The following is a 25,388-nucleotide window of genomic DNA, read 5'->3' on the forward strand; positions in this document are numbered from 1 at the left end:
GGGGGACCCAGTAGGACCCCAAAGCTCAGGCAGCTGGGTGAGAGCACCCAGTACGAAGCTCTTAGAGGGGCGGGACGTAGAGTGAGACGACAGAGAGACAGAGAGAGACTCAGACAGAGAAGAGGTTTGGTGGGAGCTTCTTGTTTTCGTAGGGTTGGTTGTGTACCCCATGGTACCCCCACTGTCCGGCGCTCCCGTACCGAACATACAGCGTTTTAGGCCAGCTTCAAAGGACTTATCATCGCCTCCCCGACAAGTCAAGGAGGCACCACCCGCAACCACACACCGGGTGGTCTGGATTGATGGATCAAATACTCCATCGCTCCAGTGCCGAGGCCAACCCGCCGAAGCGGATTGCTTTTTAGACACCCACAGCGGAGTGGCCAGGTGAATGTGACTCTGACCACTACGCTATCACGCTTGTACGTCTGGCAGCGTGTTGGACGACGGGTTTGAGTTGCACTGGGAGGAAGGCGGTCGAAAAATGTAATGAAATGATGGGATTCGATCCCCGGACCCCGCCATCGGGATCACACGACTTTACGCTCTCGGCCACCACGGCCCATGATGAGGGGATCGGCGTGAGGTGGGTTCTTGACGCAACAGGACTCGACCGACCCGGTCAAAATTTCGCAAGAAGTTGGGGGAGTCGAACCGCCGACCCTAGCACTGGGAACCGACGCCTCTACTCCCTGGACCACCACGTCCCATGCTCGGGGTGGGCTCAAGTTCACGGGTTTTAACCGAACTGGGTGAGGCAGTAAAATTAAATGGAAATATTTGTTAGGAGTCGAACCTCCGGCATGTGGGCCTGTTGCACACGGCTCCGCTCTGATGGCCTCGAACCACCACCCGTAGGATAGCAGGTCGAAAAAACTTTTGTGACGCTGGTATTCGAACGCCGGCCTGCGGTAACTCGATCCCACGTCTCTAACCTCTCGGCTATCACAGCAGTTGTGAAACGCTACGGATCATCTGCTTTCATTGACGTTCGTTGAATGAGATTTTGTTTTTGTTTTTTGGGGCGTAATTATGGGTGAATAGGCGAAACTCGGGTGCGGGTTTTCGGGTGATGCAATGTCGACCGGGTTTCGAGTTGTTTCGGTTTTTATTAGTCATATCGAAAAGTTGTACACAGTAAACACAAAGTCACAGGACACGCGCGGCCTCTCCGCGTTCATACGACTAGCACACAAGATGATCGCCGAAGTCGTTCGCAGCACCGCGTGGAAACAACGGTGGCGGCGAGAGTGCGAAGTACGACGTGAGAAGAAACAGGCGGGGGAAGTCCCAAAGTATCAGGAATGGCACACGAATTCACTTGCGACGCCCTGAGGCGTCGAGACAAAGGAACACCGGGGGCGGTCCGGTCCGGGACGTCGCACTGACACTAGTTGCACACAATGGTGTTCCTGGAGTCCGTGTCGCACTACGACGTCGTCGGCACTAGCGGTCTCTGCCCCGAGCCGCGGAGCGGGGCGGCGGGACGCTTCAGACCTGGCCGACCTGGCCGACGCCGGGGGCGGCCGCCACTGCCGCCAGCCTGTCCTCCACCAGGATGTCCACCACCTCCATGTCCTCCTGCAGGTCCTTGATCTCGTTGACGAGCAGGTCCTCGGCCAGCACGGCGGCCGGCTCCAGCTCCATGGCGGTGATGGCGGTGACGGCGGTGTCGTAGTGGCGCAGGCAGAAGTCCCGGATCCTGGCGCACGCCTCGCGCAGCTGCTCCTCGGGGACCGTGAGCACCAGGCGGACGTAGCCGGGGAAGTCGAAGCACTGCGGGGCGGGGAAAGGAGAGGACAATTTGAATAATCGGCCGGCCTCTGTGTCTCTCCGTCTGCCTGCCGCTGGCCCCGCTCCAAGCGCGTGCGGCCGCGAGCTGGAAGGGTTGCCTGCCGCCACGGCGCAGCGCGCAGCGGAGTGGCCGACCGCGTCAGTTCATTGCCACAACATTCCCACAATGCACCAGTGTCGGAAGGGTTGCCTGCCGACTGGGCAATATCAGGGCTTTGCTCTCGGGAAGTTGCCCAGAGGTTGGCAACCCTTTCGACATGGCGGGGTGCTTTCGCACTTGCCCGGCGGTGGCGGTGGTCTCACCTGTCCGGGGAGGACGAACACGGACTCCTCGCAGACGAGGCTGTTGACTAGGTCGAGGTCGGTGGCGAAGGCGGGGAAGTGGGCCATGTTGAGGCCGACCATCATGTACATGGCGCCCTGCGGCATGACGGGGCTCAGGCCCGGCACCTCGCGCAGGCACTCGAAGGCTATCCGCGCGTGCAGCTGCAGCCGCCGCGCCGTGTCCTCGTAGAAGGCGGCGGGGGTGTTCTGCAGGATGGCGGGCAGCGCGCCCTGCACCAGGGTGTTGCTGCCGATGATGCGCTGGCTCAGCTTCTGCAGCCCGCCGCGCACCTGCGACAACACACTCGGAGCGTTACACGGGGATCGACCTATCGAAGTGGCGGTCGAGGACGGCGACGGCCACGCACCTCCTCGAGGACGCCGCCGCGGTCGTGCACCACGATCCAGCCCATGCGCCAGCCCGGGACGAGGAAGCGCTTGGTGAGCCCGCTGCAGGACAAGACGGGCACGTCGGTGGACAGCGACCCCAGCGAGTGGTAGCGCTCGCCCGGGAACACCAGGTGCTCGTAGATCTCGTCGGCGATGATGGGCACGCGGTGGCGCGACGCGACGGCCAGGATGTCCAGGAGGTGCTGCCGGCGGAACACCGAGCCGCACGGGTTGCTGGGGTTGTTGATGACGATGGCGGCCGTCTCGCTGTCGATGGCCGCCTCCAGCCCCGCCAGGTCCACCTCCCAGGACCGCTCGGCCTGCCGTGGCGAAAGAGGGTTTTACAGTGAGTGGGAAAAGCGAAGCGAGGGACAGCCGAAGGCGGAGGCACACTGACCAGCAGGTTGTAGGACTTGGTGGCGATGCCCAGCCCTTCGGCCAGGGTGCGGTAGATGGAGAAGCCCGGTCGCGGCACCAGGATGTTCTGGCCCGGGTTGGCCAGCACCGTGATGCACAGGTCCAGCGCGCACGAGCAGCCGCTGCAGAGCACCACGTCCTACGGCACAAACAGGGGTGGTGACGCCGGGTCGGGTCTCCGATCCAATTCACCCTCTCTCTCTCTCTCTCTCTCTCTCTCTCTCTCTCTCTCTCTCTCTCTCTCTCTCTCTCGCACTCACCTTGGCCTCCACGTCCACCCCGTCCCGCGAGCTGTACCGCGCCACCGCCTCGCGGGCCTCCAGGTACCCTGCAAAGAAGGCGAAGTGAAATTTGTGCCCCGTCGGTTTGACCCCGTCCCGCCTCGTGCACGCCTTCAAGTCTTGGAGGCTGGAGCGCTGCGCCACCATGCAGTGTGCCATGCCGCCACGCCCCCCACCCCCACCCGCCGCTTGTTTTGATACCTTGGAGCCAGCGGTCCAAGGCCGCGAGGTTTTGCGACTCTCCGTAGGGGAATATGCAAATGAGCACTGCAGTGTGCTGGTGTGCTGCATCCGACGAATCGAATCCGAACCCGCTCTTTGGAAAACCGCGTGATGTGGTCTCTTACCTGAGCTAGGCGCGTAGCCGTTGTACTGAAAGGAGAGGAGGCTCTCCCGGACTGCGTCCACCACCTCCACGGGCGGTTTGAAGTTGCCGAAAATGGTCGGGTCACCTGCGGGATAGAAAAGTCCTCCGCTGTAAAGCTCATTTTTCTTTTTTCAAAAACTTTTGAGTGTTGTTAAATTTGATTATTTTCCAAAGTTTTTCGTGTCAGTTTGTTTGTGTCGGGGCCCGGGTTACACCGTCGGCGTCGTCCCCGCGGACTGCGCCGTGAATGGGACCGCCTAGTGTAACCCGGAATGGGCGCGTAGCGCGTGGCGGCGTGGCGCGTAGAGGCGTATCAGTCCTCACGGTCCCGACGGTCTGGGTGCGGGCCCGGACCGTCCGGCCGGGGAGGGGGTGTCTGGGACGCTGGGACTCGGGGCCCAGTCGGAACGGAGGAACAGTTAAACGGCACGTCCTCGTTTGAGTACTTGTAGGTGTCTAGGACTCGCGATAAGCCAAGAAGCCACGGCCGGTGGCCTTCGGGTCGCCTTCGGATCGCCTTCGGATCGCCTTCGGCCCGGCCGGCCGACTGCCTTTGGCGGGGTTTCACGTCGTCATAGGTCCGGCCGTCCGGCCGTCCAGCCGGACAGGAATTTGGTCCGATAAAAATGTCCCCCGTTTCGAGCGTGACGTCACCGTGGAGGTGTTGCTGGCGCGGTAACCGACCGCAGTCCGATCGGCGCGTGCACGAGCATGAGTACTCCAGCGAAACCTCTGGATCCGCCTCTGGCCGGCTGTGGGACGACTCCAGGACGGGCTGGAGCTGGAGCGCCTCCAGGCTCCAGACAAGCCCCTCGCGGCTCGGCCAATGGGAGACGGCCTGCCGCTCTTGTCGCCAACACGCCTCCAGCGCCGCCACGCGCCGCACATCGCGGTCGCCGGCAAGGTCGTTGGACCACCGCACTGCTAGGGGGCACGGCGACAACCCCTGCCCCTGCGCGGGGACAGAGTAGTGTTGCCACGAAAGCAAGCCACCTGTTGTGTGGAAAGGGTTGCCAACCTCAGCCTGCCAACCAGGCTGCACAGGCTTTTCTCTCGAGAAGCTAGCCGCCTAGTATAGGGCCCTTGCTCTCGAGAAGTTGCCTAGTCTAGGGTTGGCATCCCTTCAGACACTAGTACCACTCGAGAGAAACACATTTTCCGACGCACGCGTCGTCTGCTTCCCAACACCTCATGTGTCAAAACTAGTTACGTAATCGGAGTCAGCAGGAAAAAAAAACTCGTGACTATGGTTTTTACCAGCTCCATTTGAATCCATTTTCAGTGGGTCGGTCGGCCACCTTTCCCGGCGCCTTACTGCGAATGGAGCGATTGTTCCCGACGTTCTTCGGCCTTTTCCGACGACGAGGACTTCTCGGGAAGTCGAAATAACGTCGACGGGCTCAGTTCGTCTTCGGGTCGCGAGCGTCGTCGTCGTCGTGGTCGCCGTCGTCGGCCCGCTCCCGATTGGGCCCCAGCCGCCCCAGCAGGCCCCAGCGGTCCCCAACTGGACACTCGCCTCTCGGCACTGTGCCAACGTGCCAACAGCGCCGATGAGCACTAAGTCAGCTCTTTCCAACTTTTTATTAAACAAATGAAATTGTAAACGCGAAGGACGGCCAGAGGTGAGCCCCGCGGAATGTGAACGCGGCAGTTTCAAACTGATTTTTAATTTGTTATTTTTTTTTAAGGTGAGTGAAGAGCAACTTTTCGTTGTTTGAAGAGTGGACTATTGTGCGGTTTCGACGAGCGGTCACTGGAAAGGTCCCTGCTTTGCATCTAGGCTCGTGGCCGCTCTGAGATAAGCGAAGAAACGTCCAAAATTCGCCCACCGACGACGACTTTGAAGAAGCTTTTGGAAAAGAAGCCACTGGAGCCGCAGGCCGCGCGACAGGGCAGACGGGCCCGCAGGGCTGGCTATTTTTGTCTGCGAGTCCGGTTTTCAAATCGAGGATCGCGGTGAGGCCACTGGAACTGACCTGTCCTCTGGGCACCGCGGCCGCGGCCCACCACGAGCCAGTGGCGGGTCTAGGCGGCAGGGGGTGGGGGCAGGGTGGGCTGGCGGGCCGGGTGGCGGTGCGGCAGGGGGTTGTTAGTTGGTGTGACTGACTGATAGTGGCAGACAGGCAGGGACACTGGTACAGGGTGTTGACGGGATGCCCGAGAGTCGGGTGGAAGTGGTTGACGGGATGGTTGAGGTGGGGTGGCCGGCGGGGTGTTCGCTTACCGATAGACAGCGCTATCATGTGCTTGTCGGGGTGTGGCTCGATGCGCATGTTCTCCACGATGCTCCGGATGTAGTTGTGCGTGTTCCGGGCGATGTCGGAGGCGGGCACCTTCCAGGCGCGCGGCCGGCCCGTCGGGCCCGTCGCGACGGCGGAGGCCTCGGAGGCCATGGAGTCCATGGGGTTGGCGGCCAACGCCCCCTCGGGGCCGCCCGGCGACTGGGGCTCGGGGGAGCCGGGGGTGCCGCCGCATCGGGCGGTGGGTGGCGTCATGGTGGCGGCGGGGTGCGCAGGGTGCCGACGACGCCCTGCAGCGCCGGGACTGGGCTTGGGGCACTCCTTGGGGCACTCGGGGGCGTCTGGGGGCGCCGGAGGGACTCGAGGACTTTGGGTGCGCGTTGTCACGTTGTCTCCCTATGCTGCGGCGACTCGGACTGACCTGCCTGTCTCCGTGGGCGACATCTTGGTCCCCAGGAGCCCCCTCCCGGCGGCGTCCTGCGCGGCCCGGACCGGCGGACCGGCCCGGAGCGGCGCGTGTGGACCCCTCCCCCTCCCCCTGCCCCTCCCGGAGGCTCGCTCTCGCTGTTTTCGTCGCCGAGTGAGGCAAAACAGGGGTAGAAGTAGCAGATCTACGGCAATCTACGGAGAGCCACCGCGGAACGCCACGCCCAGCGCCCGCGGATCGGCGGGTAGGCACCCCTGCACGACACGCGTGCGCAGTGGACTGCCCGGTGGCCTACTGCCCGGGCGGTCCCTGCAAGCGAAAGCTGCGAAAGCCAGCGGGGTGGAAGGTAGAAACAAACCGAAAAAGAGCCGCTGACGTCTCGACGCACACGTCATGAGTGGAAATTTTGCTCTGCGGGCTGCGGAGTTCGCGCCCTCGTTCTGGACGCTCGGGACGCCCTGAACGTTCTGGACGTTCTGGACGTTCTGGCTCCAGAGTGGCGGCGATTTGGCAGTGGCGGACGGGGCCTGGTGACGCAAGTCCGCGCGCCCTGACCGCCCCGACGGCGACGGTTCTTTCACTCGATGCACTCCAGGGGCAGGCGGAGCAGGAATGGGTTTGGTTTCGCGAATCCCACATTTTACAGTGAAGGCCCGTCCGTACCCGCAAAGTCACCCTCAAATCCTTTTTACGTCACGGACGCTGTGGCGGCGGCCACCGCGGTGACGGGTTGGAAGTCGGCCAACAAATCAACATACTGACAACAGAACGGAGGAGAGGATCCGTTTTCTGCTGTTATTCTGCGCTGTTGTTGCGCTGATGTCAGCCGTGCAACAAACGGCACGTGTGTGTGTGAGTGTTTGTCTGTAAGTTAGTAAACACAAACAAACCGCGCATTTCCAGGCAATGACCACCGCGTGTATTTCCACGGCGATGTTTTCATTTTCTTTCCGATCAGAGGAACCAGTACGCCCCCCTCCTCTTCCGAGTGCATCCACGTCCATTATCAGCATGTCGTGGTGAACCGACGCGTCGCTTCATTTTTTCGTTTCAAGTTCCAGACACTTCGAGCTGCCGCGTCTTTGACACAAAATCCGAATTTGAGGAACCAGTTCCTCCTTATCGAGCCCTGTGGAAGTTTCCCAGAGTGCGCGCGCCCTTGCCGCCCCCTCCAGGGCCCCTCCAGGGCCCCCGGCTCCTCCGTCCGGGCTGGCGCGCGGCCGTCTGGGAGCGTCCGTACTGGAGAAAGAGGACTCCGGGAGGAATCCTGGAGGCTCCAGACATCCGCGTGGACGCCTGCTATCAGCGTATCGGCGGACGAAAACACTTCTATGTGGTGCCAAGCCGGGCCGGGCAGGGCCGGGCCGGGCGCGCGGCAGCCGACGGCCAGCCAAGGCAGGCAGCGCGCTGGCTGCGCTGCCCGGCGCCGCCAGGCCTGCCAGGAGACACGGTCGCGAGCTCTGATTGGCTGCGCGGGACACACCCCTCCCTTGTCAACAACACGCCACCAACCGGTGTGACTGCCGAACCCAGCCTACTCCTCCGTCGCACATTTTGGCTGGATTAACTAATTGAGAACGCCTTTCGTTTTGTTTATACAGACCGTCGCTTGTGAACGGCTTAACTTTGTTTTTCTTAAAAAAAAAAAAATTGGTGACTGCCATGCTGGACCTAAAGTGCACCCAGTCGTCACCTGCAAAAAAATACAACAATTTCTTTTTTTTTAAGTTCTTGTTTAAAATATTTTTGTTGTTAAATTAACGTTTTTTTGTGTGCTCTGTACACTGTACAACTTCGAAAATCAGCTGGCAACGGCCGGCGACGAACCACGGACCTACTGGGCGAGAACATCCGCACCCAGCGCGCTCGGCCACGAGGCGGCGGTCACTTTTAGTCCCCAAAAACGGTCGCCAGTGTCGCGCGCGGCGAGAAACCGCTCGCTGCCTCCGTCTGTCCACTGCAGACCGCGCTCGCAGTGCGCCTTGCGCCTGCACGTTGGGCAACCCAACCGACCCGACGGAGGCGGCCTGCCCGTCGCGCTGCGCCGACCGGGGCAGGCAACCCAACGGCCACCGCGCCCGCCCGCCCCGCCCCGCCCCGCCCCGCCCCGCCCCGCCCCGCCCAGACGAACATCCACTAAGCGGCGCTATGCGGTGACACGGAGTCGCGCGCAACCACCGCCTGTTGGGCCAGGTCAGGCCTTGGGTCAGGCCGGCTGCCACTAACCATGGACAAGTTTCCGGGAAAAGTGCGCGAAATGCTACCAACAGCCGGCCGGCAAAATCCCGCCTGCCGGGCCTGCAGGGCGGGACTTGTGGCCGTGCAGGGGTGGCTGTCCTGCAGTGCAGCAACAAATCGACGAACGGTTAGTGGAGGCGGGTTCCCATTGCCTAGTCCGCCACTTTCACCCCCTAGCGAGCGCCCCCTCCCCCTCCCCGCAGCAGCAGGTGGAGTGGAGGGGGGAAGAATGCCGGACGGACGGCCCTCCGTAGGCTCCGTAGCGGTGCGGCCCCTGTGCGTTGAGTCATGGCCCGGCCGGCCCGGCCCCTCCCCCCTCCCCCCTCCCCCCGGCGTCGTCCGTCGTCCAGGCCGTCCAGACCTGGGGCATGGCGGGCATGGCCGGCGTGGGGACTCACTTGCGCCCGAGACGCGCGACCCAGTGGACGCACAACGCCCCTCGCCCAGGACGACGATGTGCGCGTGAATCCGAACGTGAATGTGAACGTGAAAGTGACACACCGCCACACCGCAGCGCCGCCGACATGAACCGCCATCGGTGCCGCGGCACCTCCATGGGCACCGCCCCCGCCGGTACGTACGGACACTGGTAGAGGGCTGGGCAGCTGGGCTGGGGCTCCAGGGTTCTGTCCAGCCAATGTCAGCTGTGTCGGCAGCGCACTCGCACTTTGAAGTAAGTGACCATGACGATCGTCACCTTTGTCAGGAAACCTGCCTGTCAGTCTGTCTGTCTGCCTGTCTGTCCATGCCTGTCAGTCTGTCTGCCTGTCTGTCTGTCATGCCCACCGTGGCGCCCAATCACTTGCATTTCGATAACGGGGCCTCCTTCAAATCTCCATATCCCCGTCGGCCATGCTAATGAAGTGCGTGGGAGAGGGGCAGGGGGGGGGGCAGATCAAATCCCGAGAGGTGTAACGGTGATCCCCCAGCGCGTCACTGCTGGAGCCAAAATGGAGCAAATGGCGAGAAAAATTTCCTCTCTTCTTTTCTTTTTCTTTTTTTTACGACAGCGTGAGTTTTCGTCTGTGCCGCGTGATTTTGAGGCGACAGCAGTGTGTCTTTTCTGTCCGCAGGTGGTGCTGGTGCAGCACGTGGTGCCGGGGCAGCGCTGTGCCTGGCCGGGCTGGTGCTGGTGCTCGGCAGCCACCTCGGCCAGTCGCTGCCCATCGTGGACCCAGGTGCGCACCGTTCCGTTCATTACCAGTGTACCTGTGTTTGATCTGCATGCGACCGCTACTTTGAACGCGGCAGTCACACCGAGGGGTTGGGCCGGCTGCCAGTCTCTTCCCGTCATGCAGGGCGTGCATGTTGCTGCATGTGTGCGTAAAGTCTGTGCGCGCGCGTGTCCGTGTGTACGTGTTCATGTCCGTGTGTGAGTGCGACTGTCACGCGAAATCCTTGACACGACAAAACGACTTCTCCACACTCGCTGCCTGACGGCGGCTCGTCTCGAACCGTTAGCCGTCACCACTCGAACCAACCACGGTGCCCCGCCCCGCCCCGCCCCGCCCCGCCCCGCCCCGCCCCGCCCCGCCCCGCCGTGGCGGTCGGGTCCGCGAGATGTGTCCCGTCCGCGCGTCGGGCCGGCGCGGCGTGGAGCTGCTCCTCCAGAATCCAGAAATAAACCCGCCGCCACGCCCCGGGCCTTGAACAAGTGCGCCGGCGTGGTGGGCGCGGCGCGGCGCCTGCCCTAGATCGAGCGGCACTTGATCGACCACGGCATGCCTCTGACACTCTCCTCGGCGCAGGCCTGTTCGTGATCCTGGGCGTTCGCACCTGCGGCGGCGGCGCCGGCTACTGCCTGCTCGGCACGGACTGCACCCTGGACAGGGACTTCGCCGCCGACGTCGAGGGCGGCCACTGCGACGGCCTCCGCGCCGCCTTCACGCCCGCCGCGCACTTCTCGTGCTGCAAGTACGTGGAGCGCAGCAACGCCACGCTCCCCGGGGAGCCCGCCGACACCACCACCACCGAGGACCCCGCCCTGGCCGCCACCACACTGCAGCCCTCGGACGACGCGGAGAACGTCATCGAGACGGAGATCCGCGTCAAGCCGGCCGAGGGCCAGGACGCCGACAAGCCAGCCGACAAGGACGCCGTCAAGGACGCCGTCAAGGAGGCTGACAAGGTGGCCGACGAGGGTGGCGTGGTCGCTGACAAAAACGACGACAAGGAAATTATCAAAATCACCGAGGAGGACGCCATCAAAGTCGCTGTCCAGGACGGCGAGAAGGACACCGTGAAAGAAGCCGACGTCAACCCCGGGAAGGTCTCCGAGAAGGACACCGTCGTGAGCACGCCGCCGGCGACGACGGAGAGCCTCCGCGTGCCGCTGGGCCCGGCCTCGGGGCAGACCGTGGTCGCCGTGTCCGAGGACTACAAGGTCCAGGGCGCGGAGGACGAGGAGGAGGACGCGGAGGTGGTGGCGGTGGCCGACGTCGAGAAGGAGGCCGTGCTGGTGTCGCCGTCGTGCCGCAGCCCCAGCACCGACGTCAACCCGTGCTGGCGCAGCAGCTTCCAGGACCGGCAGGGCGCCACGCTGTGCTCGGGGACCCTGGTGGGCGTGGACGCCGCCGTCACCACCGCGGTGTGCGCCAACAGGTGGGTCTGCTGCGCCCTGCACCCTGCACCGCTGTCAGTGTGTGCCCCAACTTGAAACACTCTATTTGTTTCCCGCCAGGCTGCTCGAGGCGGGCATGGCGGCAGTGGCGCTGCGCGTGGACGGCGTGTCCATGCCCGTGAGGGACGTCGCCGTGCACCCGGAGTACCGCGGCGGCGCGGATGACGCCAGCGACGTCGGTGAGCACCGCCAATGATTCGGATTGTCTCGTCTGCCAGGGTTGCGATCGAGGCTTCATTACCCTCGTTGTTTGACAGCCGTGGTGAGGCTGTTCCTACCGGCCGGGCCTGCCCCCGGAGACGTCCCCGTCGGCCTCCCCGTCGGCCTCCCCCTCGGCCTCGGCCCGGCCAGCGCGCCCGCCGCGGCGCCCTCCCCGTCCTGCATCGCCTGCCTGCCCGCCGTCGGCCTGGAGGCGGGCCTGCCCTTCGGCCTGCCCGCCGGGAAGACCTGCTACGCCCTCGCCGCGCGGCTCAACGGTAAGTCACTTCCACTGCCTCGGTTCCCTCAAACCACGTCCACCTCGTCCTCATCCTGGTCGCTGCACGTCGTTGCAGGCCTCGGCGTGGAGACCAGCGCGGTGTGCGCGGGCCGCATCGCGTCGGCGCAGGCCGTGCACATGAAGCTGAGCGGCTGCGAGGTGGCCAACCTCAAGACCTCCATCGCGGCGGGCGAGGTAAGTCGCCACCGGTATTGTACCTCCACTGTGGAAGCATCGCTAAATCCTTTCAGTGTACTGGAGGTAATGCCGAAGAGGTGCATTCGCGTCTACTCTGAATGAGATGTGTTTCCAGTAGAGGTGCTGGGCCGGCCCGGATCTGGGAGAATGCTTTCAGAATGTTCTCAATCCACTTTGAACTGATCGTTCCCCTCGCGGTTCCCCCTGCAGCAGGTGCTGGCGGTGCGCGCGCGCGAGGGCGCGGCCATGGTGTGCGACGGCACCCTGCACGGCCTGGCGTCCACGCCGTCGGGGTCCTACGCCTCCCTCGGCCAGCACGCCCGGTGGCTGTCCAAGACCTTGGCGGCGCCCAGGACCTCCACTTTCCGCGCCTAGGGCGCCCCGCTTCCCGCCTTATTTATTTGTTCATATGTAATTTATTTATTTATTTATTTATTTATTGTTATTTATTTAATATCTATTGTTTTTCCGTTTGCTGTTCCAATCCCGAAAACTGTACTTTCGAATCAACTTGTTTTCGTGTCCTTCGGTGAACCCCTGTGAAACGCTGGGTAGGCAACCCGCGCATCTCCCCTGTGTAACAGCGCGGCATGGCGCAAGTCGCAGGGGCTCTCGCCGCCACTGCAGGTGAGGACCTTGTTTTTGCTCACCAAGTTGTTTGTTGTCTGTTTTGATCTTATGGCTCAGCTCGTCCAATGAGTTAGTTCTCTTATGGCATTGTGGGAGAAATAAAGAAGATTGAGAAATGCTGGACTTAGATTATTTATTTCACAGTAGATACAAAATTGTCTCCATGTACAACACTTATTAGACAACCTCTCAAAGAAAAAAAAACGGTTTTAAATAAACAAAAATATATTAGTCCACAAGTAAACACCTTAATAAATAGATAAATGTTTGTTGAACTTTGAAGACTCATGAGAAAATAGAAACACAGTGAGACAAAGTATAATGGGAGTCAGTAAGCTACATTGTCTCTTGGGCATGGAAGTATTACAAATTACTTTCAAATAATGTACAGACACGTGACTAAAACCTTCAATTGGAAGATGGCAGGAAGCAAAATCCTCGCCAAGAGCCACTACTGACATTTGGTCAATATGCAGCAATGGTAGTTGAATTCTTACAAACATTTAACAATTAAATACAAAACGGTAGCCAGCTAGAAGCTAGAAATCAGTATCACAGCATTGGTAGGAGTTATTGTATAATCTTAAGAAATACTCCAAAATATACTTGGACAGATGACCCTCATGAACATTGTCCATCAAAATTTGTCTTCATATTAATTTCATCCAACATCCCTTGTTTCAAAAGTAAGTTGAATTAAAACATATAAAAAATCAATACTTTTTGTGTTGAATTATAATCACAACTACATAATTTAAATGACATTACTCTACTGGAATCCACATCAGTCTTAGTACCAGTCTTCACTGCTGACAGCAAACACTTTTGAATGCAATAAAATTATTAGTAAATTAATAAAGGCACATAAGATAACAATTGTGTTGAAGTATACATTGCTCGAGAAGTGTTTTCTTTACTTTTGGATTTAATCTAGTCTATCAATATTGTTCACTATAAGGCACTCTCGAACAGTCCACTAAATCTATGGCAGTGAAAAAGGTGCCAACACGCACTTCTCATTCCATGACAGGAAAAGTATAAAAATTTCTGATACATTCGATTAGAACAACTATCTCCCTGCAGAGCAATGGTCATAGGATTTCTCGATTCAAACAAAAAATAAAACAAAACAGAGTCAATTTTGGATAATACAAATATCTGGAAATCCATTTCAAAGAATTTAAGTCAAAACAATTGGTGAGCAATGAGCACTGGCAAGGGAGACTAGAAAGCACAACATAATATAAATTAGCTCATATTCGCTCCGCTGCTTCAAGTCATAGAATTGCTTGGAACAGCCGAGCGCTCCAGGGATGATCTCAGTGTTATTGAGCTTTCGACCCACAAGTTAGGCCTCTCCAGCATCTGCTGCCACAGGGTGACTTCCTTTCCAGTAGAGTCCATCCAGTCAACCGGTTTAGCATAGTGCTTTCCTGCAAATAAATCCAAAATTATGGTCAGCGACAGCAGGAGCAACAGCAAATGCACTAAGAGCTAAAGAAAACAAAACACCAACCTGTGCCTAAGCTGAACCGCATGCCTCCAAGGAATTCATTGCTGGCGATTCGATCGTGGTCCCACACCGTCAGTTCCAGTGCCCTTTCTGACAGCTCTTGAAGGCTTACATCACTGTATACAAATGGATGATTCCAAGCAGGGTTGCAAGATCTTCGAATGACGGCTGTTTTTTGCTTGGAACTTCGCCCCTTGTCAGGTAAAAGATAACTGCAAGGAAAATAATTGCAAGTTACCGATAGAATAGAGAATAAACCAAAAATGTTCATGGATATAAACGTAGGAACTCACCTCTTGCAGAAAGGGTCCATAGAACCGTTTGCTTTGGATGCTGTAAGGTTCTTGGCTTCTTTGACGAGAACATGAAGCTCTCCCTTGGAAGAGCGCTTTCCTTTCTTCCCCAGTGTGCTGCCAGACACATCTGGAGGTATGAATTTTAGGGCTACTATCATATCTCCGCGATAACTTTGGGCATCGTCAAACGGTTCAGTCTGCAACAACAAACACCCATAGTCAATACCAATAGATCCATCGTGAGAGAGACCCATACCAAAGGAGTAAATTTGGTCTTACCCTTTCTTGTAGTGGATAAAAACGGGGTGATGGGTCATCAAATATTTTGTTTTCCAAACCCATCATAACTTCTCCCAAGAAGTCATTGCGGCCAAACATATCTGAATGCCAAACTGTGAGCCACAAGGTACGACTCTCAAGCCCTTTCAAATTGATGTGGAACTGCAACAAGAATGTCGTATTTAGCATAGCCCAGCGACATAGGATAAAGAAAAATTATTCTCATCTGCTGCACAAACCTTCAGTGTTTCATCAAAGTATGGGTTCAATGTGTGCTTTTTCACTTTTGTTTTCCGCTTGCCCCCTTTCGACTTGTCCGGCAACAAGTAGACTTTGACATACCTGCAAATGGAATAAGAAACATAACTCATGTCCGAAATTTTCAAACACAAAAATGTTTACAACAAATATGCAATGACTTACGGATCAGAGCGGTTTCTCTTGGCGTCGACGGGCGCCAGGTCGCGACACTGGACGACGTGGATCTCGAGGACCTTCTCCTTGTAGTTGTACTGCAGGCCGAACTCCACCTCGCCCCTGACGGCCACCGTGCCGTAGCGACCTTCCCCGGCGCCGGAGTACACGCTGGCCATGGAGTCGCTCCGCTGCGGGGGTAGCGAAGCGGGAGTCAGACAGAGAAACGGGGCGTTTGGGGAATTCCAAAGGGAGCACAGAGCGCACTTACCCCGAGGTTGGTGACCTGGGTGATGGGCGGCAGGCGCGCGTTGAGCACGTCCTCGTCGCCCAGCCAGGTGGAGGACGCCGTCGAGCCCCGCGCGCCCAGCAGCTGCGGCAGCGTGTTGGACGACGACGACAGGCAGCCGCGCCCGGGCCGCTGCGCGCGCGCCGACACGGGCGACGGCGACGCGCTGTAGGAGGTGATCAAGGGCACGGGGGAGGCCGACGCGTCGGAGCACGAGTCGTCGCCCTTCAGCTTGAGCTCGGCGCCGCGGATGGCCGCCACGGAGAACTCGCCTGCAGGCACAGAACAGAAACCGTCAGCAACAGGTCAAAGCACGGGCACACTGCAAACAGGGGCGGGCAGCGCGGACACTGGCGACGGCGGCGGGGGAGTTTTCGGGCGCCTTAACTGCCGCGGGTGCGACGAAGGACACCGGACGTCCGGTCGGCGCCGCGGGCACGGGAAGCAGTTCCGGTTTCCGGGGCTCTGGCGAGGGCTCCCTGGGCGCAGGGCTCTGCCTGGGTGCGTCCAGGTCGGCGGGCTCCTCAGTGACCGTCAGGAGGGGCGCGGGAGGCGCGGGGCGCGCCAACAGGCATTCCGAATCCGATTCCGCTTCGGCGGGCGGGGCGGCGAGGACCAGCGACTCCTCGCTGGACGACAGGCTGAGCGCGTCGCGGCCGCCGGACCAGCAGCACAGTCCCGTCGCAGTCCTGGGCCGCCGCGAGCGGTGCTGGAGGCCCTGCACGCCCTGCACGCCGTAAAGGTCGTGGAGCTGCACGGTCGCGTCCACGCGGTAGTACCGCGCCGACATGGCTTCCACTGCCGTCGTGGTCCTGGCTCGGCTGCAGCCAGCTAGAGTCCTCGGCGCGCACCACGTGCTCCGCCCCCTTTCCAGTATCAGCCTCGCCCGGGCCGTGCCGTGCCGTCGCCGCAGCGGCCGAGTTATCAGCCAGTCCCGCGCAACGCGACACTCGCGGCAGGCGGCCTGGAGGACGTCACCGAGGTCCCCGTCGACGCCCCGTTGCCTCACTCACCTTGCGAGCTCTGCTGCAGGTGCTTCCTCCGGTCGCGGCGAGGGTGCGGTGCCGGCTGGTGCGGGCCCAGCCCCGGCGCCGACATGGCCCTCTTGGGCGGGTTGCCCAGGGTGGCGGTGGAGGCCGCCGCGCCGGACGCGGCCGCGGCCCGCGAGTAGCCGGGCGGCCGGTAGCGCGCGCTCTGCACCTGCCCGAGGGCGTTCATCTTGAGCAGGGCGGCGCCCGAGGTGGACCCGGAGCCTGAGGTGGGCAGCCGGGGAAGGCTGTTGGTGCCCGCGCCGCGCGTGGCCTGCGGAAAGAAAAGAAAGTCATGATTCCCCCAGTCTGGTAATAAATCACACGCACCACAAAGTAAACCCTAGCCAACCTGCAGGCTTCGCGGCAGCGTCGTCGACCTGGCCTGGACGTCGCCCAGGCCCTCCTCGTCGTCCAGGTCGTCCTCGCCGTCGTCGTCGTCATCGCCGTCCGCCGAGCCGCCCGAGATGTTGGCGTCGGGCACGGAGGCGCGGCGAGCCTTCCAGTGCAGGTCGCCGCCGGGGCCCACGTTGCCGGAGCCCACGGCCACGCCGATGCCGCCGATGGAGCCGCAGGAGCGGACGCGGTCCAGGTGCTCGCGGCTGCGGTGCGAGTACAACAGGTCGCCGGCGGAGCGCCGCTTGGCCGCCGCGTTCAGCACCGAGGACCCCGACGTCATGGACGCCATGGAGGCCATCGACGCCATGGAGGCCGCCTCGCCGGGACCCAGGCGGGATCTGCGCAGGGGGACAGAGAAAACTTCAGCCTCAGTTTGTTAAGCCCGTATTAAGCATTTCGCAACGCGACCCGCGTCAGAAAAACAACAACATGACCGGCAGCAACAACAAGCCGCAGCCCACGGCCATGATAAACAATGTTGCACGCGTGTCGTATAAATGTCCAGACGAGGTGAGCAATATCCACCGCGTCGTGCCGCCGTGCCCGCTGTCAATCAAATTACAGCGTCGGGACTTTCGAAACACGCACACACACGCACGCACACACTCTCACGCGGGGGCCACCGCCAGGTTGGGGTTCGCCGTCGTCGTGAGGGTGTGGGTGGTGGGGCGCGGCGCGCATCTCCGGTTGCCATGGCAACGCACCGCGCGAAGCGGCGAAGCGGCGCACGATGTGTGTCAAGGGAAGGCGGCAGTGACGTCTGGCCGAACCCCGCCCCGCCCCGCCCCGCCCCGCCCCGCCGCGTACGAATGCAGCTTGCTGAAGGCAGCGCTCTTGGGGCGCCTGACGAGTCCGGGGTAGGCAACACGCCGCGCTGGCCTGCGTGGCGGGGTAGGCTACCCCCGGGTCCAAAGGCGCTACACTTGTCTTAAGAGGCTGGAACACTGCTCACCTGGAGTCCGCCGCCAGCGCCGACTCGAAGCTGCCCCTCCACGAGAACCTCTCGTAGTCCGAGGCCTCCCGGTCGTCGGCGTTGTCCGGGCCGGGCTCGCCGGGGCCGCCGCCCAGCAGGTCGTGGGAGCGGGAGCGCGCGAGCACGCCGCTGGCCGCGCCGACGGCGTCGCAGGCCGGGGCCGCGGCCGCCCGTCCGCCGCGGTCCGGCTCGGTGTCGGTGACGGAGTCCTCGTCCTCCTCGGTGGTCGTCGACGTGATGGACACCTTCTGGTGCAGCCGCCTGCGGAGCAAACAAGCCAGTCGTTAGTCGTTCTGCTGGAAGCCCGGACGATCGTAATGGCGCTCGAAAGTGGGGCGTATTCGGAGAAGCGGGTGCAGGACGGCCCGGCCCGTGTGTGTGTGAGCCCAAGCGTGCCGCACGCGTGTCTACCCAGGCCTGCCCGGCGTGCCTCTGTCTCTCTCGCACCCGCTGGACGCACGCTGGACGCGCGCCGCCAAGCATTAGGGGCTATGTAGGTCTGTATAATTCCGACCTTGTTTGACCACCACCGCCGCAAAACGGCAAAGCGCGAACGCACTTCATGATTGCCCTCTTATCAGCCGCCACTCACGCCAGGGCGGCAGGCCTCGGGCAGGCCTCGGGCACGCCCGGCGCCAGCCAGGTCCGTACAGTGCAGGCGAGCTCTGATAGGGTTCAAAACAGTCAGTGACGGAAAAAGTTCGCCTTCAAACGCCAACCTATCGAAGCTCGCTGCAGTTTCTGGTCGATTCTATCCGGAATTCCAATGCGGCACCTTCGGCGCCGGCCGGGTCGGGTCGGGCCGGGTCACGCCGCCGTCCGCAGACCGCACTGACATCACTGCGGCCAACGGCCAGAAAATTAAATACTCGTCGCGCCGCGCGCAGCAAAGCCGTTGCGATCCATGCATCTTGCGGTGGGCTGGGCTGCCTGCCTGCCTGCCTGGCCGGTGCGACGCGGCACCGCGGGCCCCGGCCGCCCTGGCGGGGCTGGCAGCCAGCACGAGTTGGCAACGTCGGCAATCTCACCTTGCCCCCCTCCCCACCCCCTCTCTGCTGTTATGCCCCTGAGCAGCAGCAACAGCACGGCTTGCTGGCCGCAAAGAAGCTAGCATCCCGGAGTCGGAGCCCGGCGAGCCCGGCCGAGGGCCCGGCCCAGCGCAAGCAGCTCATTCCGGGCGGTGCCGTCGTCGCTCTGTCTCTCTCGCACTCGCGGGCCGCCGCACGGGGGTGCGTTGTTGGCGTCGTTGCAGCCCGCGGGGGGCATCCGGGCCATCGCCCTCGGCGGCGACGCGCGGCCTGTGACCCGCCACTGGGCGAAAAATGAAAAAGCGCGCCCCCGCGAGTGGGAGTCGAACCCGCGCACTCGCTCATCCACGCACGCGAACGCGCGCAACTCGAGAAACGCCTGCAGCGACGAGGCAGCGAGCGACAGTGTCCTCCAGCTGTCAAGCGCAAGGCGTGAGGCCAGTTTACGTACACACACACGCACACACACGCGCGCGGATGTTTAATGAAGACACGGCGGCACCTCCGAGTGGGCAGGGTGTCTGTAGGTCGAAGCCCCCCCCCTCCTTTTCCACACGTGCACACATACACGCATGCAGTGTAAATGCCTCGCGGGGGTCTGTCTTGAAGTGCGTGCCGTGCCGCGTTGCGCTGCGCCCGCGGGCGTGGGCCGGGTGGCGCGACAACCACTCGGAATTAACCGACGCAACTTTTCTAAACGACCTGCACTGTCGGAGACTCGGACGTCAACCCCACCCCAGCACGCAAACGCCCCCCTGAGGACAAGGCACTGCAGACGGCGGCCGGCGGGGGTCCAGAGACCTCCGAGCCCCGGGCCCGCAGGTACATCGACTTGCACTAGTAAGCTTACTAGTACTCCCCCTCGGCATGAAATAGGCCCCCGTCAAGAAAACTGGCAGTGTGGCGAGCCAGGGCAGGGCAGGGCACGGGCCCCGAGACGCGAGTCTAGGGAGTGAAAGTGTTGGCGGGGCGAGGGGCCTAGAGAGGGGCCCCACGAGGGGCGAGGGGGGCCACCCGGCGCAGAGCAAGTCGGCTCGCTGCAAGGCAGCCGGTCTACCAGGGTCTGCGTCTCTGCGTCGCGCGAGCTCGGCGCCGAGGAGGTCTCCGTAACTGCCGCGCCAGCCCCGCCAACTTGGGGCACTTCTCCGGCACCGCACTGTACACACGCCCCGCGCGCCCCGCCGGCATACCACCACACTGCAGAAAGAAAAGGGAACGCCCTGGGAAAAAATGGAGATGCTCGCCGCCGAGTGTGTGTACAAGCACGGCGTCGTACGGTAATCGGCGTACGTCACACACACACACACACACACACACACAGAGGCAGGCGTCTGAATGAGATCGAATCTCAACTCTCACTCTTTGGCGCGCGTGTGTGTGTGTGTGTGTGTGTGTGCGTTTTCATTTACTTTTTCTCATTCCGCCGCTGCGTTTTCCTCGCCTGTCCCTGAGCAAGTCTGTCCGCGTCCGCACGGCCTGGCCTCGATTGGTCATTATTCCGCCGTCGAGAAACCGAAATCGCTGCATCTCTCTCTTCTCCTCTCCGTGGGCAGGCTTCGAATGCCTCACCACACTGCTGCTGATCGATCTCGGTAATCTTTTAAAAACGTGGAAAGACACGCCACGGCTCTGTAGCCGGGTCGCACCGCGAGTCCCGGACGACGCGTTGCGTTTGACAGTGTAGGCAGCGGTCGCCCAGGTGCGCAGCCGCGGAGCCCCATGGCGGAGCCCACGTGATAACAACCCACTGCACCACAAGTAAAGCCCAGCCAGGCAGGCAGGCCCAGCCAAGCTCGGCCCGCCGCAAACGCGAGAAGGGATGGACGGCGAGAGGCGCAAGAGAGAGATGGGGAGAGAGAGATTTCCACCAGAAAACGGGATTGGATCTAAATTTGAATTAATGATGCACCTTGCTCTTTCCGCGTCATGCGCGACCCAAATGAGCTCGCCTGCCTCTCGGTCCGATAGTTGCACTCGGCACGCCCAAGGCACGCCCAAGGCACGCCCATCCCGAGGCACGCCGCGCCGGCAGCCGCGTCCGCCCGCGTCGGCGGCCGGGGCTTTTGACCACCAGCAAGCGCATTTCGTTCCACTTCGACCGCCGCCCCGCCCCGCCCCCGCGCCTTCCTCCGCGGGCCCCAATTTAATGGGCAGCCACTCATCGTCAAATTGAGAAGAGTGTTGGTTTTTCTTTTGCTTGCCGCCGTGCTGCCGCCGCGCCCCCGCGCGCCGAACCCACCGGCCAACAACGACCGTTCCGACAAGTCGGCGCTGCTGGGCACACTACAAGCCGGCTAGGCAGGCTGCAGCCCGTGACGGCATCCTCCCTGCACAACCAGCGTCAGTTACGAAAAACGCTATTTGGCGCTTAAACCGTTAAAAATAATAATTTTGAATTTTTTTTGTTGTTGGATTAGAAGCGGCAGTGGTGCAGCATGCCCACTCACATTCTACCAGTGCAGGCTGCACAGCGAAACGCATCGTCCATTTTAATCTACATTAGTTTTCCTGCCGCCAAAAATGCATCGTCAACAGAACGGCCGGAAAACACGGCAAAAATCTGGGCTCGCGTGCAGGATGCTGTGTTTCACGTGTCAACCGTGGCGGGGCGGGAGACGGGGCGGAAGGAAGGAAGGGGAGGGGGGTCGTTGGCGCGTGACGACTACGTACTGCGTACAGCGTCTGCACCTGGCAGGCAGCGCCCGCCCGGTCCTCCTTGGTCCTCACAGTGTACACCCCGCGCGCCTTGCGACGACTTTGACGACCGAAATGACGGCCTTTGGCTTTTACGCCTTACAAAACGACGTGTCGTCCGGGACGGCCCGGGTGGTGGCAGGACAGGCCAGGCGGTGTGGGCCGAGCCGGGCCCAGCCGAAAACGTGCACTTCGTGCCCTCCGCCAGCCGAGCCATTCCGACAGGCGGTTCGTCGCTCTGTCTCCCTCGCACCCTCACGGGGAGCCCCGTGAGTGCGAGAGAGACAGAGCGCCGGTAGGCGATTAGCAGCCAAACGGCTGCAGCGTCCACTTGCTATGCCACGCGCAGCGAGCCGCAGCCTCCCCGCATAATGGGGAACCAGGCCGAAAACGCCTGCCGCCGAAACAACGGCGATTCGGCGCTCCGTCTCTCTCGCACTCGTGGGGCGTCCCGTAAGGCCCGTCAGGGTGCGAGAGAGACAGAAACGCCCGGCTGACGGCGGCCGCTTATCGGCATCGCAAATACGTAAACGAAAAAGCCGATTCGGCTAGCAGCGCCATCTCGCCACTCAAACGCTGACACGACGTCGGCGGGGCGCGGTGGCACGCTCCGCTTGAACCAAGCCGCCGCCGTTCTGCTGGCTATGGCCATTTCGGTCTTCGGTGTGGGTCCGGCACGCGGCACGCCGGCCCGCACGCCTACGACCCCATCAGTGTGGTGGCATCACGAATGACACTCGCCCCCTCTCTCTCCGAGTCTCTCTCCCACTCGGACACGTGCTCGCGGCGTCACGTTCGCGGCATTCTTGGCGGCCCAGACCGATCCGCACGAAGCCAGGCCAACCTTTTCTCCGTGGCCGCGAGGGCCGCGGGGGGCGCGGGCAGCTTCGTCGCTCTGTCTCTCTCGCGCCCCGACGGGAGGCCCCACAGAGCACTAGGTTCGCGGACCCCATGGCTCGGGCCGGACAGACGCACTGCGGGACCTGCTGCTGGCTGATAACCCGGCGCGCATGCCCCCTCCCACGCCAGGTAAACCGGGACAGATAAGTGAGAGAATGGACAAAGACGGCTTTCCAGGCCGCTTCGCGCTTCGCGCCCTGCCTTGCCCTGCGCGCAGTGCCCATATCGGCCGTCTCGGGGCCCAGACAGGTTCGAGGGGCAACCCGGGCAACCCACCTGCGATTCACAATTACCCCGCACGACGCTGGTGCAACACCGGGCCGGGGGGTTGGTTGTACAGTCGCCCAAATAAGGCAGCGCCAGCCGGGACGGCCGGGACACACGCGGCGCCAGGCCGTGCGAAGCTAAGGCTGCGCGAAGCTACGCGAAGCGGGCTATAGAAATGAAATGGCACAGGGCGTGCTGCCGGCGCCGCGGACTCCCATGTCGAGTTGCGTCACGACTCCAACGTCGCTCCGACCTAAGCTCGGCTGGCGCGGCCCCCGGTGCACGGCGGCGTCATCGAGTCGGCGCGCATCTCCTTGCCGAGATAACGGAGTCGGCAGAGTCCCTGCCACGCCGCGGGAAAACACGAAAAGCCCCGCCGAGTCGCTCCACAGTGCAGTAGAAGCAGCCAATGAGTCACCGCAGAGGCCGTGATGGTGATGCACTCACCTGTGGACGTATCGCTCGCGCGGCGTGGGGCCGTGCTGGCCGTGCTGGCCGTGGGGCTGGCCGTGGCCCCCGGACACCTCGTGCATGAGGGCGACCAGCCTGCCCCCGATGTGCTGCATCACTTTGTTGGCGAAGATGGGCGGCGACGAGTGCGGCGCGCAGGGCGCGGCCCTGGCCTTCCCCTGGGCGTCCTGGGCGTCGACGCCCATCCTGGACAGCGACGCCACCAGCCGCTGGTACACCAGCGACGTCTCGTCGGCGGGGGGCGCCGCGGCGGCGGCCGAGGCCGTGTCGAAGTTGCTGATGATCTGCTGGCAGCTGGCCGAGATCTGCTCCTGCAGCGCACGCTTGTTGGAGGCCCGCTTGCCCGCGGCGCTCTCCAGGTCCGAGCTCGTGTAGTCCGACGAGTCGTACGAGTCGCTCCACGTGTCCTCCGAGCTCAGGTACTCGACCAGCTCGCGCACCTGCTCGTCGCGGATGCCCGGCACGGTCTTCATGAGCCTCGTCAGCTCCGACTCGAAGTAGACGAGCTGCGGCGGCTTGCGGCGGGCCGGCGCCGCGGACGCGTCCTGCGCGGCCGGCTGCTGCGGGCCCGTCATGTTCTTGAAGAAGGCCCTCATCTTGGACATCATGAGGTTCGTCTCCTCGTCCGAACTCCAGTTGTTGAAGCTGTCACGCCTCGTCAGCGACGTGGTTGGCGGGGTGGTGGTGCGCAGGGAGGGCTGGGGCGGCGCGGCCGCGGGGGCGGCCACCACGGGGGCGGCCAGCACGGGGGCGGGGACATCCTCCGGCACCCGCACGTCCTCGCGGGGGCGGGGGCGGGCTCGGGGGCGGGGCAGGGGTCTGCCGGCGTGGCGGCACCGCTGCTGCTCGAGTCGCTGGCGGACTTGTTGAGCAAGTCATCGCAGCTTCCGACGAAACCGCTGTCCCGGCTGTGCTGTTTGTTCCTGGACGCGGCCAGGTCCTGGCCCGGCCCGGGCGGCGGTGACACGCAGGCTTCCCGCTCGTCCGAGGACGCGGCGCCGGAGCCGGGGGCGGCTGCGGCCGCGGGGGCGGACGGCACGACGGGCCCGCTGCCCACCGACCGCTTCCTCTTCTTCCTCTTGACCGTGTCGAACTGGCCGTCCACGGCCAGGGCGGGCTCCTCGGGCGCGCCCTCCTCCTCCGTGCTGGACGCCTCGCCCTCCTCGCCCTCCTCAGGCTCCACCTCGGCCTCGGCGGGCGGCACCGACGGCGACGTGGCGTTGAGGTTGTCCTGCGAGCTGTATGCCGCCCGGCCGGTGCCCCGCGCCCTCACCAGCCTCTTCCTGCGCTGCTCCGGGCTGGGCCGGCCCTCGCTGTCACTGCCCACGCTGCCATCGGAGTCCCTGCGGCTGCTGCCGGGGAAGCCCATGAACCCGGACAGGAAGTACTTCTCGAGGCGCGAGGACGCCAGCTCGGCGGGGTCCGTCTGTTCCTCGGGGGTCACCTCGTCGCCGTAGCCGTCCTCCGTGCCCAGCGACTCGAGCCCCTCGCTGTAGATGGAGCTGTTGGTCTCGGACATGGCGTCTTGCTGCTGAGCAGCGCCTGCCCCGCCGAGCTCGAAGAAGAAGTACTTCTCCAGCTCGGACGCGGAGGGTGCGCGCGCGCGCGGAACGGGCCGTTGCTCCGTCTCGCTCTCCTCGCACGACTCCTCCAGGATGGTGTGCAGCGTGAAGTCGATGGCGGCGCGGTGGTAGCCGCGAAGCTCCTCCTCGCGGTCCGCAGTGTGGCTCTCCAAGGCCTCGTCCCCGGAGCTCGTGTCCGTGGCCGTCACCTCGGCGTCGTCCAGGTCGGCGTCGTCCATGTCGACCTCATCCATGTCGGCCTCGCGGTCGGGCTCCATCTCCTCCACCCACGAGTCGTCGTCGGCCAGCCCTTCCTCCAGGCAGATGACGGCGGACAGCGTGTCCCCGCCCGTCACCACCTGCACGTCGTCCTCACCGCGCGCCCTCCTCGGCGGCGGCATGGGCGGGCCTTCGGTGTCGCCGGGCTCCTCGTCATCCTCGTCGTCATCCTCGTCCACCACGGCGGCGTCCTCGCGGGCTGTCGTGTCCGCGGCCTCCTCCTCCAGGTTGGTGTGCAGCAGCGTGACGGCTGCGGCGCGCGCAGGGCCTACACTCACACTCACTGGTGACTCTGGCGGCGTGATCATCACGAGGCTGGTGTACTTGTTGGGGTTGGGCGCGAGCGAGAGCGCGAGGGCGAGGCCGACCTCGCCACTGACCTCATGGTGCGGCGCACCGCGGCCAACTGGCTCGTAGTCCAAGTCCGTCTCCCCCGGCTCCCCTTCCCCACCTGGCGGCATGGCATGGGCGGCTGGAGCGGCTGGAGCGCCTGGAGTCTCGACGGCCAGGGCTGCCGCGGCTGGCGTCGCGGGCAGCGCGGCGGGCTGGCCGCGGCCAGAGTCGACATCGCAGGCCGGCGGGGCGGGCGGGG

The 25,388-nt window shown here is 62.6% G+C and overlaps 3 protein-coding genes across 3 annotated transcripts; 1 reads left to right on the forward strand and 2 right to left on the reverse strand.

Annotated features, from left to right (window-relative positions):
* Positions 1-1,089: 1,089 nt before the first annotated feature.
* On the reverse strand, positions 1,090-6,219 carry LOC117647307 (tyrosine aminotransferase). The gene is made up of 7 exons (XM_034389013.1): positions 5,798-6,219; positions 3,554-3,658; positions 3,186-3,253; positions 2,906-3,064; positions 2,487-2,828; positions 2,098-2,409; positions 1,090-1,776 (listed from the first exon to the last, which is right to left on the reverse strand). The coding sequence occupies exons 1-7, from the start codon at positions 6,066-6,068 to the stop codon at positions 1,492-1,494; spliced, it is 1,542 nt and encodes a 513-aa protein (XP_034244904.1). The 5' UTR covers positions 6,069-6,219; the 3' UTR covers positions 1,090-1,491.
* Positions 6,220-8,890: 2,671 nt separating this feature from the next.
* On the forward strand, positions 8,891-12,149 carry LOC117647389. The gene is made up of 6 exons (XM_034389117.1): positions 8,891-9,051; positions 9,552-9,656; positions 10,227-11,079; positions 11,159-11,277; positions 11,653-11,771; positions 11,985-12,149. The coding sequence occupies exons 1-6, from the start codon at positions 9,003-9,005 to the stop codon at positions 12,147-12,149; spliced, it is 1,410 nt and encodes a 469-aa protein (XP_034245008.1). The 5' UTR covers positions 8,891-9,002.
* Positions 12,150-12,518: 369 nt separating this feature from the next.
* LOC117647048 lies at positions 12,519-25,321 on the reverse strand. Its single transcript, XM_034388531.1, has 12 exons — positions 23,752-25,321; positions 22,932-23,716; positions 17,575-17,856; positions 16,576-16,960; positions 16,209-16,497; positions 15,178-15,467; positions 14,916-15,097; positions 14,732-14,834; positions 14,493-14,654; positions 14,211-14,410; positions 13,921-14,129; positions 12,519-13,837 (listed from the first exon to the last, which is right to left on the reverse strand). The coding sequence occupies exons 1-12, from the start codon at positions 25,255-25,257 to the stop codon at positions 13,677-13,679; spliced, it is 4,554 nt and encodes a 1,517-aa protein (XP_034244422.1). The 5' UTR covers positions 25,258-25,321; the 3' UTR covers positions 12,519-13,676.
* Positions 25,322-25,388: the final 67 nt, after the last annotated feature.

Source organism: Thrips palmi, unplaced genomic scaffold, assembly GCF_012932325.1.
Source record: "Thrips palmi isolate BJ-2018 unplaced genomic scaffold, TpBJ-2018v1 HiC_scaffold_2, whole genome shotgun sequence".
Taxonomy (NCBI): Eukaryota; Metazoa; Arthropoda; class Insecta; order Thysanoptera; family Thripidae; genus Thrips; species Thrips palmi.

What these genes read in the sequence shown, in the direction of transcription:
- LOC117647307 (XM_034389013.1), bottom strand. Translation starts at nt 6,068, where the DNA reads ATGACGCCACCCACCGCCCGATGCGGCGGCACCCCCGGCTCCCCCGAG. An exon ending in CATGATAGCGCTGTCTATCG is followed by an intron (nt 3,659 to 5,797) that starts GTAAGCGAACAC and finishes TCTATCCCGCAG; the next exon opens with GTGACCCGACCATTTTCGGC. An exon ending in CGGCTACGCGCCTAGCTCAG is followed by an intron (nt 3,254 to 3,553) that starts GTAAGAGACCAC and finishes CCTTCTTTGCAG; the next exon opens with GGTACCTGGAGGCCCGCGAG.
- LOC117647389 (XM_034389117.1), top strand. Translation starts at nt 9,003, where the DNA reads ATGAACCGCCATCGGTGCCGCGGCACCTCCATGGGCACCGCCCCCGCC. An exon ending in CATGGGCACCGCCCCCGCCG is followed by an intron (nt 9,052 to 9,551) that starts GTACGTACGGAC and finishes TTCTGTCCGCAG; the next exon opens with GTGGTGCTGGTGCAGCACGT. An exon ending in GGATGACGCCAGCGACGTCG is followed by an intron (nt 11,278 to 11,652) that starts GTGAGCACCGCC and finishes ACGTCGTTGCAG; the next exon opens with GCCTCGGCGTGGAGACCAGC.
- LOC117647048 (XM_034388531.1), bottom strand. Translation starts at nt 25,257, where the DNA reads ATGCCGCCAGGTGGGGAAGGGGAGCCGGGGGAGACGGACTTGGACTAC. An exon ending in ACTTTGATGAAACACTGAAG is followed by an intron (nt 14,655 to 14,731) that starts GTTTGTGCAGCA and finishes TTCTTGTTGCAG; the next exon opens with TTCCACATCAATTTGAAAGG. An exon ending in TTTATCCACTACAAGAAAGG is followed by an intron (nt 14,411 to 14,492) that starts GTAAGACCAAAT and finishes TTGTTGTTGCAG; the next exon opens with ACTGAACCGTTTGACGATGC.